Source organism: Stegostoma tigrinum, chromosome 10 (genome assembly GCF_030684315.1).
Source record: "Stegostoma tigrinum isolate sSteTig4 chromosome 10, sSteTig4.hap1, whole genome shotgun sequence".
In the NCBI taxonomy this organism is placed as follows: domain Eukaryota; kingdom Metazoa; phylum Chordata; class Chondrichthyes; order Orectolobiformes; family Stegostomatidae; genus Stegostoma; species Stegostoma tigrinum.
In genome coordinates this window covers 11,829,693-11,847,231 of record NC_081363.1, presented here as the reverse complement: position 1 = coordinate 11,847,231, position 17,539 = coordinate 11,829,693, and the positions used below count along the sequence as shown (strand labels likewise).

The following is a 17,539-nucleotide window of genomic DNA, read 5'->3' as shown; positions in this document are numbered from 1 at the left end:
ACAAACTGACAGCAATGTGGTTGAGTTTCAATTGCCTGTTGAAATAGCCTAGCAAGCCATGCAGTTGTATCAATTGTAACAAAATCTCAAAGAAATGGATGGACCATCCAATATCAACCCAGGCACTGGAACAGACAATGGCAGAAACAGTCCTGCAAAGCCCTCGTCACTAACAACTGGGTCTCATGCTAAAATTGGGAGAGCTGTTTCACAGGCTAGCCAAGCAACAGCCTGACACAGCACACTAATTGAATCGTACCTAGCAATGTCCTGACAGCAGCATTGTGCACCATCTACAGGATGCACTGTACAAATTCACCAAAAGGTCCTCACATGGCACCGACCAGACCCACAACCTCTTCCACGTAGAAGGACAAGGGCAGCAGATACATGGGAATGCCACCGCCTTCAAGTTCATTTCCAAGTCACTCACCATGCTGACTTGGAAATGTATCACTGTTCCTACATTGTCACGCAGTCAACATCCTGGAATTCCCTCCCTAATGGCATTGTGGGCCAACTCACAGCTGGTGGACTATAACAGTTCAAAAAGACACCTCACCACCACCTTCTAAAGGACAACTGGAGATGGGCGATAAATGCTGGCCAGCCATTAAAGCACACATCCCACAAATGAATGATAAAAGCTGGTGTATAACATGCAGAATGGGACAAAATAGAAGGAGACAGAGAGACAGAAAAAACTGGGACATATATCTTGCTCCTGCTGTAAGAAGCATCACAAAGTACAGTCTCAGTGAACCTAAATGAATGGCTGTGGTGTTGGGAGTAGGAGTGATGTGGTGGAATAAGTGGTGATTAAGGAGAATTTATCCCAGCAGCAGTAAAGGGTAGCTCCCTGATATCAGGTTAGCACAACTTGTGACTGTTCCATGACTTGACTTCAAACAGGCAGCAAGGCAGAGTGCTATCAGAATGGGTAGCAGCTGACATCAGATGTGTCTGTTGTATCATCAAGAAGTAGCAAGTAGACGAGGAAGAGCAGTGCATTATGGATAGATCCTCAGGGGGAAGTCTGAAGGTTGTAATGCAGGGAAGCAAAGAAGGAGAGCTGCCTCGACCCAGTTTTGCCTCCCTTATTCTAGTCCTCCCAGCATTGGCAGCTGTGGTTTCAGCTATCCAAGCCCTAACTCCTGGAATTTTTTCCCTAAACCTCTCCACTCCTTTAGCAACTCGAATATACTTTAACACACTCCTTAAAACCTACCTTTTCATAAAGATCTTAAGGCATAGGGGCAGAATTAGGTCACTTAGCCCATTGAGTACGCTCCATCATTCAATCATGGCCCAAAAATGTTTAGAACGTTCCAAATTCTAACCAAGCTTTGATTTCCCTCACAAAGCTTCGTGTCTTCTTTTGTGGCTCATTGTCAACTTGTATTTCCTAATCCTCCAGTGACACACGTTGATAACTTATTGGATTAAAAGTCCGAAATGTTGTTATTACTGGAATTGGAGTTCTCCTATATTACAGTCAGATTTGGGTTCAAGCCCCCATTCTAGACCTTAGATTATTTACCTCTGGACCACCACTTTCAGCAAGACCTCCAGGTTCCTGCCTACAATGTGAGACACCAATTTATTCTTGTTGGCTATGTCCTGGGCAAATGTCACCAGCTGTGTACGGCAGCTCTGGATGCACACTGAGCTTTTAAAGAGGACAGTGGTACCTGGGATGCCAGCTGATTCCGAGATATCCCACCAGTGGTAGAATGGGGCTGGAGTCTGACCAGGTGCGCACCATTGAGAATGGGGTAGGGAGTTAATGAAGTGAGTTCAGCAAAATGCAGCGAGGGAACTCAGCAGACCTCATGGAGAGAAACCCTCTGTGAAACATGTCACAACTAACTCTCTTGGCCACATCATAAGCTGGCTTCAGCCCAAAGGTGATCGGTCACATTGAATGTTCAAATGCATGGTTCCTCACTCCAAAGTACATCGATCCCCAAATATTAAAACATCAAGAGAATGTACAAAGCAAGAACTGAGCAGGCAACATTGTCCCTTCACTTTCCATTGAAAGTGAGTGATAATCTACTCTCCCCTGCTCGGCTTAAACAGCCCATCTTTTTGCTCAGCATTGTGTGCTGTGTTTCTGAGGTGTCGACTGGATGATGTGATGAGAAGCAGAAGGTTCGAAGGCAATCAAATCACACCGGACTAGACAGGTCTGTGGTACTGCCCATGTTATGTCTGACCATTGCCAAGAGCAGAAGGACTTTTCCACTTTTGGGTTCACAGAACTGCACAAGCCAATATAGCAAATGGGTGGACTTGGTCCAACCAGACCTCCAGCAAGGCCATGTCCTAAATGAGTAAACTGCACAGCTTTTTGCCCACATAACCCCAAGCAACTTCCCATCCATCAATATCTGTGTGATCTTGTGTAAATTGGAGAGATTACTTATTCTACCTTCGATAGCATGCTCGCCCATGTGAATTTTACAGCCTTTGTTTCCACCACTGATGTTTATGAATGTGAAGCACTGGCCAAAAAAAGCATGCATAGATACCTTTGAGATAACAAGAACCGCAGATGCTGGAGTCAGAGATAATACAGTGTGGAGCTGGAGGAACACAGCAGTCCAGGCAGCATCAGAGGAGCAGGAAAGTTGACATTTCGAGTCTGGACCCTCAATTCTGAAGAAGGCGCCCAACCCGAAACGTCAGCTTTCCTGCACCTCTGATGCTGCCTGGCCTGCTGTGTTCATCCAGCTCCACGCTGTGTTATCAGAGACAACTTTGCTGTGCCATGTAGTTATTTCCCACCAACTGATTAGAATTTACAAGGTGGTAACCTCCTAGAAATTAGAAGCTAAAAACACTGTTACTAATTTGATACAGGTAATGAAATCTATGTTTGTGCATTTGTAGTGATACTGGGGGACCTCAACCAATGAAACAGTCGTTAGTTATAATGGATTTAAACCAATGCAACTGCTCAGTTCCCATTGAACTGGACCAATGCAACTAAATGATCTTCAGATATTCCAAAATCTTCTGTTGTTTTGTCATATCTATCATGGGATTTGAGTGCCATGAACAAAACACAAAACAGGCCATCCCTATCTCATTCTGAATTGCCATTGAGGAAGTGGTTCTTACTGCTGCCTCAGCACCCCAGGTTTGATTCCAACCTCAAATGACTGTGTGAAGTGCTCCCTGTGTCTGTGTGGGTTTCCTCCGGGTGCTGCAGTTCAAAGATTGGATGGTGTAAGTTGTAGCGAAAGGCTGAATAGGCTAGGGCTATTTTCCCTGAAGCATTGAAGGGTGAAGGGGGTGGTCTTATAGAAGTTTATTAAATTATAAGCGGCATGGATAGGGTGAATAGTTGAGGTCTTTTCCGCAGGACTGGAGAGTCAGAAATTAGAGGGCATTGGTTTAAGGTGAGAGGGGATAGATTTGAAAAGGACTTAAGGGTCAAATTTTATGCCAAAGGAAGTGGTGGAGGCTGGTACAATTATAACATTTAAAAGGCATCTGGATGGATATGTGAATAAGAGGGATTTAGAGGGCTATGGGCGAAATGCTGGCAAAATAGATTAATGTAGAATATTTGGTCGGCGTGGATGTGTTGGACCAAAGGGTCTGCTTCCATGGTGTACATTTCTCTGCCTCTATGTGCAGGTTATGTGGAATGGCCATACTAAATTGCCTGTAATGTCCAGGGGTGTGCAAGCTAGCTGGATTAACTATCGCAAGTAGGGATCTTGTTTTGGATGGGTGCTCTTAACAGGGTCGGTGCAGACTCGATGCGCTGAATAGCCTGTTTCTGCACTCTCGAGATTAATGGTGGAGAATTATTTAGAGAAATAGAGAAGACAAATCAGAATTATTTCAGGAGTCTGAAAGTGGTAATGCTCTTTTTGTTGGAAGGGTGCATAATACTAATGAAAGAGTTTAACAATAAATCTGTTAGGAAATCACAGCACTAAACAAACCTGTTTCCCAGATCTTGACAAGTAACATTTTATATTCAGTGTTGTCCTGAAGGTTATGACTCATCTCGGAACCCGATTACTCATGAGGAGCTGAGATGAATAGTGGCAGGATATTTAATTTTTCATGCCAGTTACTAGTGGCATATACAGTTACCAGTGTTGTACCGCAAGGGTCGGTGTTGGGTCCACTGCTGTTTGTCATTTTTATAAATGACCTGGATGAGGGCGTAGAAGGATGGGTTAGTAAATTTGCAGACGACACTAAAGTTGGTGGAGTTGTGGATAGTGACAAAGGATGCTGTAGGTTGCAGAGAGACATAGATAAGCTGCAGAGCTGGGCTGAGAGGTGGCAAATGGAGTTTAATGCAGACAAGTGTGAGGTGATGCACTTTGGTAGGAGTAACCGGAAGGCAAAGTACAAGGCTAATGGTAAGATTCTTAGCAGTGTAGATGAGCAGAGAGATCTCGGTGTCCATGTACACAGATCCTTGAAAGTTGCCACCCAGGCTGACAGGGCTGTTGAGAAGGCATACAGTGTTTTAGCTTTTATTAATAGAGGGATCGAGTTCCGGAACCAAGAGGTTATGGTGAAGCTGTACAAAACTCTGGTGTGGCCGCACTTGGAGTATTGCGTACAGTTCTGGTCACCGCATTATAAGAAGGATGTGGAAGCTTTGCAAAGGGTGCAGAGGAGATTTACTAGGATGTTGCCTGGTATGGAGGGAAGGTCTTACGAGGAAAGGCTGAGGGACTTGAGGCTGTTTTCGTTAGAGAGAAGAAGGTTGAGAGGTGACTTAATTGAAACATATAAAATAATCAGAGGGTTAGATAGGGTGGATAGGGAGAGCCTTTTTCCTAGGATGGTGACGGCGAGCATGAGGGGGCATAGCTTTAAATTGAGGGGTGAAAGATATAGGACAGATGTGAGAGGTAGTTTCTTTACTCAGAGAGTAGTAAGGGAATGGAACGCTTTGCCTGCAACGGTGGTAGATTCGCCAACTTTAAGTACATTTATGTCGTCATTGGATAAGCATATGGACGTATATGGAATAGTGTAGGTTAGATGGGCTTGAGAGCGGTATGATAGGTCGGCACAACATCGAGGGCCGAAGGGCCCGTACTGTGCTGTACTGTTCTATGTTCTATGGCACTGGTTTGGGAGAGAGGGGTGGGGCATGTGGTCAGCTGACCTTAATCCAGTTGATGTAGCAAAAAAACTTGTTGACATAGATCCCAGCAGCCTACATTGCATCAACTATACTTTCGGCCAAATGTACCACCCTGCACTTCTCTACATTAAGCACCTTTGCAGCTTGCCTACCATCCCAAACTTGGAGGTCTGGCAAATTCTGAGCTTTCACTGTGGTTCAACACCCAAGGCACAGCATTGAACCTTGGGGCACAACAGCCTGTCATCCTCAAGACTGGAACATAACCACGTACCATGGCAACAAAATGTGGAGCTGGATGAACACAGCAGGCCAAGCAGCATCTCAGGAGCACCATGACTGTTTGTTTTCTGCCCCGAAGGCAGTTTGAAAGAAAAATCATTCACGAGACGAGAGCATCACTGGCTAGATTGGTATTTATTACCAAGACGGCATTTTAGAGTCAACCACATTGCTGTGGGCCTGGAGTCACAAGGAGTCCAGATCAAGTAAGGATGGCAGTTTCTTTCCCTAAAGGACATTTGCGAACCAGAGGGGTTTTTTTTCTGACAATCGACAATGGTCGTCATCAAACTCTTAATTCAGCCGGTTAGTGCAGATTCAATGGGCCAAATGGCCTCTTTATTCACTGTCGGGATTCTGTGAGAGCTACCGCCCAGATGGACAGTGAAGAAGATTATTTCAGAATACAGTGGACCTCGATCAGATGAGCCAATGGGCCAAGGAGAAACAGATGAAGTTTAATGTTGAGAAATATGACATGTGGCATTTTGGAAAGGTAAACCAGAGCAGAACCTACATACTTAATAGTCGGGGCCTGGGCAGTGTTGCCAAACAAAGAGACCTAGGGATACAGGTGCATAGTTCCTTGAAAGTGGCATCACAGGTGGACAGAGTGGTAAAGAGATATTTGGCACTCTTGCCTTCATTGGTCATGACATTGAATATAGGAATTAAAATGCCATATCAAGGCTATACAGAACATGAGGCCACTTTTAGAATATGGTGTACAATTCTGGTCACCTTTCTATACGAAGGATGTTATTAAGCTTGAGAGAGTGCAGAAAAGATTTACAAGGATATTCCCGGGACTGGAGGTTTGAGCTAAAGGGAGAGGCTCAATAGGCTGGGGCTATTTTCTGTGGAGCATTGAGGCTGAGGGGTGACCTTATCGAGGTTTATAAAATCAGGAGGGGCATGGATAGGGTGAATAACCAAGGTCTTTTTCCAAGGGTGAGGGAGTCCTAAATGAGAGGGCATATGTTTAAAGTGAGAGGTGAAAGATTTAAAAGGATCTAAAGGACAACTTTTTCATGCAGAGGGTGGTGCGTCTATGGAACAAGCTGACAGAAGAAGTAGTGGAGAGAGATAATGGGAACTGCAGATGCTGGAGAATCTGAAATAACAAAAGTGTGAAGCTGCATGAGCACAGCAGGCCAAGCAGCATCTTAGGAACACAAAAGCTGATGTTTTGGGCCTAGACCCTTCATCAGAGCTCTCTGATGAAGGGTCTCGGCCCGAAACGTCAGCTTTTGTGCTCCTAAGATGCTGCTTGGCCTGCAGTGTTCATCCAGCTCCACACTTTGTTATATCAGAGGAAGTAGTGGAAGTGGGTACAAATATAATATTCAAAAGGCATCTGAACCGGTATATGAATAGGTTGGGTTTAGAGGGCTATAGGCCAAATGCCGGCAAATGGGACGAGGTCAGACGGGGATGTCTGGTCAGAATGAACATTTTAGGCCAAAGGGTCTGTTTCTGTGCTGTATGACTCTATGGCTGTATGATTCTGTGTTATAGGCACTAAGGAGTTTCAGAGTTTTTACCCAGTCACAATGATAATGTAGCCCCAGATCCAGATGGTGAGTGACTTGGAGGGGAGCTTGTAGGTGATGGTAATGCCATATATCTGCCACTTTGCAAGTTCGGAAGGTGTTGTCAAAGGACCCTTAATAAGTTGCTGCAGTACCTCCAGTAGATGGGAGACACAGTTGCCATCTCCAATAACTTGTGTAATGGGTGCCTGTCCAGTTGGTTTCTTTTTCCTGGATGGTGTTGAGTTTCTAGAGTATTATTGTAGCTGCATTCACCTAGGCAAATGGAGAATATTACAACACAGTCCTGACTCGTCCCTTGTTAATGGCGGACAGACCTTTGGGAGCCAGGAAGTGGTAAAGTAAACTGTAAGTTGCTACATTACTATCCCAAGCCAGTGCAGAGATTTATCTTGTCAACTGTATCTGGAGACTACACAGTACTAAAATACCAAAAAAAGAGAAAGTCCACTTATGATGTTAAACCCAGTAGTTAACCAATGTAAAATAAAGTAATGCACATGCTTTAATTTGTTGAGATTAGAAATTATGTACTGTAAACATAAAAGGCCATTGTTTTGAAGATAATGGTCACACCTTCAGCTTAACACTGTATCTTCTTCTGTCGCCTTTTACTAACCAGGTGTCCTCTACATAGCTGGGCTGGCCCAAGGCATGTACAGTAATCTGCCGAAACTTGTCGCCTCTAGAGATGGGTTTCAGGGTTGCTTGGCATCTGTCGACCTCAATGGACGGCTGCCAGATCTGATTCATGATGCGTTACATCGGAGTGGGCAAATTGATCGTGGATGTGAAGGTACAGGCTTTAGCAACTCTAGTTCAGGCTCGCTCGTCAACTCGAATAGTAGCTCAAACCCACACCAATACATGCTTCCATCTGAGAAACTCCCCATAATGCTCACCATCATCATCTTGTCTTCCATTGTAATCATTTGTTCATCACTGGATCTGTCTATTTAATCAGTTAAGCTTCCATTTGTAGAACCAATGCCAAACATGTAAATCTAATCAACATTTTGTATGTAACAGCAGGCATGCGAGTGATCCTCCACTCTTTGGACTTAAATATGTATGTTGTAAATGTGTAAATATAGTACTTATCAAAAACAACCCTGCCTATCCTGATTTTATTTCTTCACAAAACTTTTATTTTGCTCCCGTCATTCAAGGTACGCTGCATTTGCATGGATCATGGCACATTTTAAGCTTAATTGAAATCCTTTAACAGAAAGTGTGTGTGTGTGTGTGTGTGTGTGTGTGTGTGTGTGTGTTTGTGTGTGTGTGTGTGTGTGAGATTCTGCAGTTGCCTCCTGTCTTACAAATGGAAGATGTGGAACGAGAATAGCAGCAGAATTTTCATTCAAGAGCCAGCGTAGCAGCTCAGGCTGAATAAACTCCTTGATGATGTATCAAAGTGTGCTGTATCGCAAATTGAGCAAGTTCCTATGTTTAATTCCCAAACTAACCGATCTAATTTTGACCACAGAGACATTTGGAGTGTGTTTTACTGGCTTCAGACCCCATCTGTGCCACCTTTGGGTGGATGGTTGGTTTGGTGGGCTCGCACTGGAGGTGACTGGACTCAGCTGGGTCTAGAGATGGGATGCCACTCCTCGATTCTGCCTCAGGAGATGCATATGTGTGCACATGAGGACTTATTTGGCCGTAAGGACCTCAAATTGACATTTGACACTTATGATCTGTTCTGGCATGAAAATAAGATATAGAATCACGAGGAAGGAGGAGAAGAGGAGTCGGAGATACCTGGGAATAAAAATGTATAAAAGCTTGGGCTAAGCAGTGACAATCTGGAAAGGTCTCTGGTTTCCTCCCACAGTTCAAGGTGTGCAGGTTAGGTGGATTGCCCATGCTTATAGTGTCAAGGCATATGCAGGCTTGGTGGATTAGCCATGGGAAATGCAGGGTTACAGGGATGGAGTGAGCCTGGGTGGGATGCTGTGCAGAGGATCGGTGTGGGTTTGATGGACCAAATGGCCTGCTTCCACACTGTAGGGATTCTATGAATTAAACTAACAGACATGGAATACAAAAATGCTAATCTCAGTGATGGTGCCCACACAACTGCTGTTGATTGTCATAAAAGTCCATTGTGTTTGCTGACGCCCTTACCCCGCCTTGGCCTACATGTGAGCAACATGGGGTTGACTTTTTAATGCCACCTTAAATAGCTGAGCCAGTCTCTCAAGTTTAATGGCAATTATGAACGGGATGAAAATCAGGGCCGTGCCAGCAGGACCCACATGGCATGAACAAAAAGGAGAAAAACTAATCTGAATTCCTTTGGAACCACATCCAGAAAAAAATCGCTCCACTTTTTATTGTTGGTTGAACTATATTTGACTTTAATCTGACCAATTATTCTAATTTGATTAATTAATTTAATTTCATTGCTCCCTTCCCAGTTTAGTTACTCCACAGAAAGGTTTGAGTAAGGCAAGTTACATTTGCCTTTGTTGACATCATGCATGAGTTAGCGTCTTTTTTCATAAAAGCAATTTTCTTGTAAATTTTGCGTTCCAATTCTGGATAACAAGAAGAGATAAATAGAGTCTTTTTTTATTATTTACTTTATTGCGTTGTGCAGATTCCATCTGATCTCGACTGTGCAGGTTGTAGAAGAAATAAAAGCGAGAGATTAATTTATTGGTTATGGCGTTAGGAGTATTGCCAGTGTATTCTCATAATGGCATTGCACTCTATTTGTGGGCATAGCCACAGCTTTTCCTAAGATATTTTAATTCGCATGATAAGACCTTCTATAATTTATTAGCATTTTATCATAAGGCAGCCGTATTAAATATCACTAACACATTTTTTGCAGTTTTTTTTCAAAACTCTTCAGTAACTGTAAGAGTCGATTTTGCTGTGAGGTGATCAATATTCTGTCTCTGGATTCCACATAATATTTTAATATTTGATGCAATTATTTGAAATTTGCATTAGTTAGAACTTTTTTGTTTTCTACATTTTGTGTTTGACTTCGAACGAAATGCATAATGACTCACCAATAAATTTATGCTGTGTGTCAACTATAACCTCGATGTTAGATTGGACATATCAGACAGGAAATGTGTCTCAGTGAAAATGGAATGGGTTCTTAGCTGGACAAAGGCATCTGAAAGTCAAGCGCCTGTAATGCATAATACCCGTAACACCAAAAGATTTCCTTTCAGAATCGTGAATCATCTGCCTTTACTTAGGGGCTGGCTGAGCTCAGTTGGCTGGATGGCTGGTTTGAAGTGTAGCCAACAGTGTGGGTTCGACCTCTGCACCAGCTAAGATCCTACCTTCTCAGTCTTGCCCCTCACCTAAGCCATGGCGACCCTCAGTTTAAATGCACTACTATTCCTCGCTTTCTAATGAGACAGTGGGACTGTGGCAGCTTGATCATGGAGGGGCAGTATGTTGGCTCAACGGTTAGCACTGCTGCCTCACAGCACCAGAGCTCTGGGTTTGATTCCAGCCTCTGGCGACTGTCTATGTGGAGTTTGCACATTCTGTGTGGGTTTCCTCCGGGTGCTCCGGTTTCCTCCCACAGTCCAAAGATGCGCAGGCTAGATGGATTGGCCACATTAAATGTGGGGTTACAGAGACAGGGCAGTGGGCTGGATGGGATGCACTCTGGAGGGCCCATACAGACTCAGTGGACCGAATGGCCTCTTTATGCACCGATTCTGAATGTACCAACTAAAATGTAGGGCTCTATAGGGATGAATATTTCTGTTTGCACAGTCCATTTGAGGATAAGCTGATGTGGCAGTGGAAAACAGTGAAGGTGGTACAGCATTGCCATTGTTGATCAGTTCCGGACAGCCATCCAGGGGCACAAAGTGAAGGAGGAGAATTGGTGCTGATTCTGACCCCTCTCCTGTGACTCTGTCCATACCCAGGTGTCCACAGTGAGGGAGCACCGAGTGCCCCTGGCACACATCAGACCATCCTTGACCTGAGAATGTTGCAAAGGTAGCCACACATTGTGGAGGTAGTGTGAATGTTATTAGTTCGAGAACTCTGTTTTGTTTTTGCCTTTAGTTGAATCTCTGTGGAGAAGGGACACTTTTGCTTTTTTTGTGTATCCTCTGTCATTACAGTAATGCAGAGTCTCTTTGCAGGTTTTTTGAAAAGCTTGCAACATTTACATAGAACATAGAACATAGAATGTAACAGCACAGTACAGGCCCTTCGGCCCTCGATGTTGTGTCGACCTGTCATACTGATCTCAAGCCCATCTAACCTACACTATTCCATGTACGTCCATATGCTTATCCAATGACGACTTAAATGTACCTAAATTTGGCGAATCTACTACCGTTGCAGGCAAAGCGTTCCATTCCCTTACTACTCTCTGAGTAAAGAAACTACCTCTGACATCTGTCCTATATCTTTCACCCCTCAATTTAAAGCTATGCCCCCTCATGCTCGCCGTCACCATCCGAGGAAAAAGGCTCTCCCTATCCGCCCTATCTAACCCTCTGATTATTTTATATGTTTCAATTAAGTCACCTCCCAACCTTCTTCTCTCGAATGAAAACAGCCTCAAGTCCCTCAGCCTTTCCTCGTAAGACCTTCCCTCCATACAGGTAACATCCTCGTAAATCTCCTCTGCACCCTTTGCAAAGCTTCCACATCCTTCTTATAATGCGGTGACCAGAACTGTACGCAATACTCCAAGTGCGGCCGCACCAGAGTTTTGTACAGCTTCACCATAACCTCTTGTTTCCGGAACTCGGTCCCTCTATTAATAAAAGCTAAAACACTGTATGCCTTCTTAACAGCCCTGTCAACCTGGGTGGCAACTTTCAAGGATCTGTGTACATAGACACCGAGATCTCTCTGCTCATCTACACTACTAAGAATCTTACCATTAGCCCTGTACTTTGCCTTCCGGTTACTCCTACCAAAGTGCATCACCTCACACTTGTCTGCATTAAACTCCATTTGCCACCTCTCAGCCCAGCTCTGCAGCTTATCTATGTCTCTCTGCAACCTATAGCATCCTTCGTCGCTATCCACAACTCCACCGACCTTAGTGTCATGCGCAAATTTACTAACCCATCCTTCTACGCCCTCATCCAGGTCATTTATAAAAATGACAAACAGCAGTGGACCCAACACCAACCCTTGCGGTACACCACTAGTAACTGCTCTCCAGGATGAACATTTCCCTTCAACTACCACCCTCTGTCTTCTTTCAGCAAGCCAATTTCCGATCCAAACTGCTATATCTCCCATAATTCCATTCCTCTGCATTTTGTACAATAGCCTATTGTGGGGAACCTTATGGAACGCCTTGCTGAAATCCATATACACCACATCAACCGGTTTACTCTCATCTACCTGTTTGATCACCTTCTCAAAGAACTAAAGAACTGCAAAAGACTTTACAAAGTATGGTTCAGGCTGGAATTATGCTCAGCTTGCCTTAACCTGGGAATATTGTCCAATGTAAGTTGTGGTATAGGGAGCAGCAAGGGTTAAGACTGAGGAAGGCAATGAACACCACCCACTTTAAGAACATCAGAACTCAGAGCAGGAATAGCAAATTCAGCCCCTCGAGCCTGCTCGCCATTAATACACACACACACAGGCAGAAACATGCACGCAGACAGTCACACGCACACAAACAAACACGTGCGCACACACGCGCGCGCGCACACACACGCGCACACACACACACACACGCGCGCGCGCGCGCACGCGATCTCAGTCTCAATGGAGCAAGACCTATTATGCGAGATAATAAAGTGTGAAGCTGGATGAACACAGCAGGCCAAGCAGCATCTCAGGAGCACAAAAGCTGATGTTTTAGCCCTAGACCCTTCATCAGAGAGGGGGATGGGGAGAGGGTTCTGGAATAAATAGGGAGAGAGGGGGAGGCGGACCGAAGATAGGTGGAGAGGAGAGTAAAGGTGGGGAGGTAGGGAGGGGATAGGTCAGTCCAGGGAAGACGGACAGGTCAAGGAGGCAGGATGAGGTGGTAGGTAGGAAATGGAGGTGCGGCTTGAGGTGGGAGTAAGGGATAGGTGAGGGGAAGAACAGGTTAGGGAGGTGGGGACAAGCTGGGTTGGTTTAGACAAATTATGCTGTTGACTCTTGTCCGCAATGCCAGGCAAGATCGTCCTACTATGTTGATTTAAATTGTTCACTATGTCTGAGAGAAGCATATTACTTGATGGGAATCTCCACATTAGTCTTCAAATAGAGCAGGCTGAAAGTGGGGTGGTGGCTTGAGGTTCTCATCTGCCACATTCTGTTCTGCTTAGGTTAGAAGCAGGCCTTCCTCTGAGATGAAGAGCCTTGGAACAGTGGTGTGGTTTGGAAACCCCCTGGCTGAGAGCAGATGGGCACAGCAGACAGATGCTGGCAGCTCTATGTGTAACGGCAGGGCCACTGGAACACCACTGACTACTGCTGTTCTCAAATCCAGCTGAACACGAGGATTGTGTGGGGGTGTGTGTGTGTATGTGCGTGTGCACGTGTGTGTGTGTGCACGTGTCTGCATGTATCCACATGTCTGTGACTGTACGCATGTGCATTTGTGTCGGTGTCTGTGTGTGTGTGTGTGTGTGTGTGTGTGTGTGTGTGTGTGTGTGTGTGTATATGGGGGTGTGTGTGTGTACGGGTGTGTGGGTGTGTGTGTCTGTGTGTGTGTGTATGGGTGTGTGTGTGTGTGTGTGTACGGGTGTGTGTGTGTGTGCGTGTGTGTGTGTGTGTGTAGGTGTGTAGGTGTGTGTGTGTATAGGGGTGTGTGTGTGTGTGAGGGTGCGTGTGTGTATAAGGGTGTGTGTATGGGTGTGTGTGTATGAGGGTGTGTGTATGGGTGTGTGTATAAGGGTGTGTGTATGGGTGTGTGTGTGTCTGGGTGTGTGTATGTGTGAGGGTGTGTGTGAGGGTGTGTGTATGGGTGTGTGTGCGTATGGGTGTGTGTGTGTTGGGGGGGTTGTGTGTGTGTATGGGTGTGTGTATGTGTGAGGGTATGTGTATGGGTATATGTGTGAGTGTGTGTTTAAGGGTGTGTGCATGTGAGGGTGTGTGTATGGTTTTGAGTGTGAGGGCTGCCAGGGGATGGCTGTCAAAAAGACTCTTCCATTTGCGATGTCATGTTTACTGATTTGGCACCAAGTGCTCCAATCCCCCCATCAGATGTCTGTGACAAATTCCACTTGGACATGCCTACCATGGCTCCTGATGGCAAGCCACAGGACTCTCCCCAACCACCTCCGAACACCACCCCACCCCTGCCCCTACGCATTGGTTTAGTGCCAGCAGTGGTGAGTGACAACTCTGAAATGGCCAATAACTGTCCACAAGCGGTGGAGCCAGAATGCCATTTCTCGGCCTTCCAACCACCAACTCAATTGGACTTCAGGCAGGATCAAACTGACTCTGTTCCCACTTCCTGCAGCCTTGCATAATTATGAGGGAAATCTATATAACTGGCCATAAATGTAAGTAACTTGATGCCACAGCAATTAAATGATGTACAAAAGAGATAAGAGCTCTTGTGATGTCGTGGTAGCGTCCACATCTCTGAACCAGGAGGCCTAGGACTACATCCTGTTTGCTCCAGAGGTGTGCCGCAATATCTCTGACAAGGCTGATTAGGAAAATGCCCATAAAAGAACGGCTGAGTCTGAGGGCCAGTCACTATGTTAACATTGATCGGGGGTGAGGTGTGCCACTTGTTCCTCCTGGTAGAACATGAGGACCATCTGAAATTGGGACAGTCGCTACCCAGGGTTGGATTGCCACCCACTTGCCGAAACCGCACGCCCCTGCCCCGCCCTCAGTGATCTTGGCTGATCCACACCATTCACACTATGTCAGCTGGAGCCTTTAAATGGATTGTGAACATTGGTATTGAATGGAAAATGCCTCTGCGGGTTGACTGGATAGTTGGTTTGCAATGCAGATTGATGCCAACAGCATGCGTTCAATGCCCACACCAGCTGAAGGAGACTCCGTATCAATCTGTCCTGTCAACCTCCGGATACAATGCATCATCCCCCGATACTTCCGCCATCTACAATCCGACCCCTCCACCTAAAACATTTTTCCCATCCCCACCCTTGTCTGCCTTCCAGAGAGGCCACTCTCTCCATGACTCCCTTGTTCGCTCCACAATCCCCTCCAACCCCACCACACCCGGCACCTTCCCCTGCAACCGCAGGAAGTGCTACACTTGCCCCCACACCTCCGCCCTCACCCCCATCCCAGGCCCCAAGATGACATTCCATATTAAACAGAGGTTCACCTGCACATCTGCCAATGTGGTATACTGTATCCATTGTACCCGGTGTGGCTTCCTCTACATTGGGGAAACCAAGGGGAGGCTTGGGGACCGCTTTGCAGAGCACCTCTGCTCGGTTCGCAATAAACAACTGCACCTGCCAGTTGCGAACCATTTTAACTCCCCCTCCCATTCCTTAGACGACATGTCCATCATGGGCCTCCTGAAGTGCCACAATGATGCCACCCGAAGGTTGCAGGAACAGCAACTCATATTCCGCTTGGGAACCCTGCAGCCCAATGCTATCAATGTGGACTTCACCAGCTTCAAAATCTCCCCTTCCCCCACTGCATCACAAAACCAGCCCAGCTCTTCCCCTCCACCCACTGCATCCCAAAACCAGCCCAGCCTGTCTCCGCCTCCCTAACCTGTTCTTCCTCTCACCCATCCCTCCTCCCACCTCAAGCCATACCTCCATTTCCTACCTACTAACCTCATCCCACCTCCTTGACCTGTCCGTCTTCCCTGCACTGACCTATCCCCTCCCCCTCTCTCCCTATTTATTTCAGAACCCTCTCCCCATCCCCCTCTCTGATGTAGGGTCTAGGCCCGAAACGTCAGCTTTTGTGCTCCTGAGATGCTGCTTGGCCTGCTGTGTTCATCCAGCTCCACACTTTGTTATCTCGGATTCTCCAGCATCTGCAGTTCCCATTATTTCCATTACCAGTCATCTCTCTCTTTCTAACGAGAGAGCAGCGCTGTGGTCCAATAACACTCTGGTGACCCTACCTTTTGCTTTTCCAGCCTCAAGGATTTATATTTATCAGACTATCAAAACTGAGATTGATTCATTTTTGCTTGGTGATATTTTAATGGTTCCAAAATGAACATGGCTTGGTGGAGTTAACTTACAGATTTGCCTGTGCTAACAAAGTATTTTAAATCACCCTGTTCAGACAGGTAGTGGCTCACCTCCTTGAGCACTGACCTTCTGGCCTAGTATTAGTGACACCACCAAATCCCAAAAGACTTGAGAGACTGTACTTCTTGACACTGCATTTGGTCATAACATAACAGAATAAAACAATCTGGCTCATTTACACCAATGTGTACCATTGACAAGACACGCTGCAGAAATTTCTCAAAGATCCTTAAACAGCACCTTCTAAACCAACAACAAATTCCATCCAGAAGGACAGAAGCAGTATACGTGGGAACACTAACACTTACAAGTTCCCCTCCAAGTTAGTCTTCATCTGTCTTGGAAATATGTCGCCATTCCTTGCTGGATGAAAATCCTGGAATTCTCTTCCGAAGGGCGTTGTGGGTCTACCTACAACAGATGGACTGCAGTGACCCAAGAAGGTAGCTCACCCACCACCTTCTCAAGAGCAACTAGGGACGAGCAATAAATACTGGCCCAGCCAATAACGCTCGCATCCTGAATGAATTTTTTTAAAAATCATCTTAAGTTGCGTAGACTGGTTGCCCTCAAGGAGTATGGTCATGATGAAGTTTCTTGACAAAACGTTCATAAATATGCTTAAGAATTGTCAACAGCATGAGGAACATTGTTGTTTTCCTTATGCATTTAGTCATTTTCCTTATACGTATGTGAATGAATCAGATCAACAGCAAGCACAGAGAATGCTGGGGAAGCTCAGCAGGTCTGGCCGCATCTGTGGAGAGAGAAACAGGGTTAACGTTCTGAGTCTGAACTGACTTCTTCGGAACACCAGTTCTGCGTCATCAGCTTCAGAGTGAAAAAGAGTCACACCGGACTCAAAACGTCATACGTTTCTTTCTCTATAGATGCACCCAGACCTACTGAGTGCCTCTAGTGTTCTCTGTATTTGTTTCTGACTTCCAGTATCCATGGAGTTTTGCTTTGAGTACATTATCAAGAGCCCAAATTAGGCAAAGATGATGCATATGACTCTCTTCTGACACTACATTTACAACAGCAAGAATAGTGTCCCTCCTAATTGATACTGTGCAAGCTTAGTGAGATTCTGATTAACAGCACATTTTCTTCTGTGATGGGAACAAATTATAGGTGGTCTCTGATTTATAAACATCCAATTTATAAACACTTGTACTTATGAACAAGATTCCAAACTGGGTGTATTAATATTAATCTTAATGGTCCAACATACAAACGTTGGCACGTATATGTGAACAACAATTTTAAATTATACTGTAAATCTGTTCCAACTTGCATACCACTCAATTTATGAGTGTACTCAAGTATGGAACCCATCTGTAACCAATCGAGTCAAGCTTGGAATATTTCTTTGGACTGAGGTGGCTGTATTGAAGTAG

General features: G+C 45.4%; 1 protein-coding gene across 28 annotated transcripts in view; it reads left to right on the top strand.

Annotated features, from left to right (window-relative positions):
* nrxn3a (neurexin 3a) overlaps positions 1 to 17,539 on the top strand; it is a 2,036,587-nt gene that overhangs the window by 856,296 nt on the left and 1,162,752 nt on the right. For all 28 annotated transcript variants that reach the window (XR_007248249.2, XR_009446221.1, XR_009446220.1 and 25 more), the window contains one exon: positions 7,589 to 7,762. Coding sequence is in view for 24 of the 28 variants with exons in the window: in XM_059649000.1 (XP_059504983.1) it covers positions 7,589 to 7,762 (174 nt within the window). In the remaining 4 variants the exon portion in view is untranslated. The remainder of the gene's footprint in view (positions 1 to 7,588; positions 7,763 to 17,539) is intronic.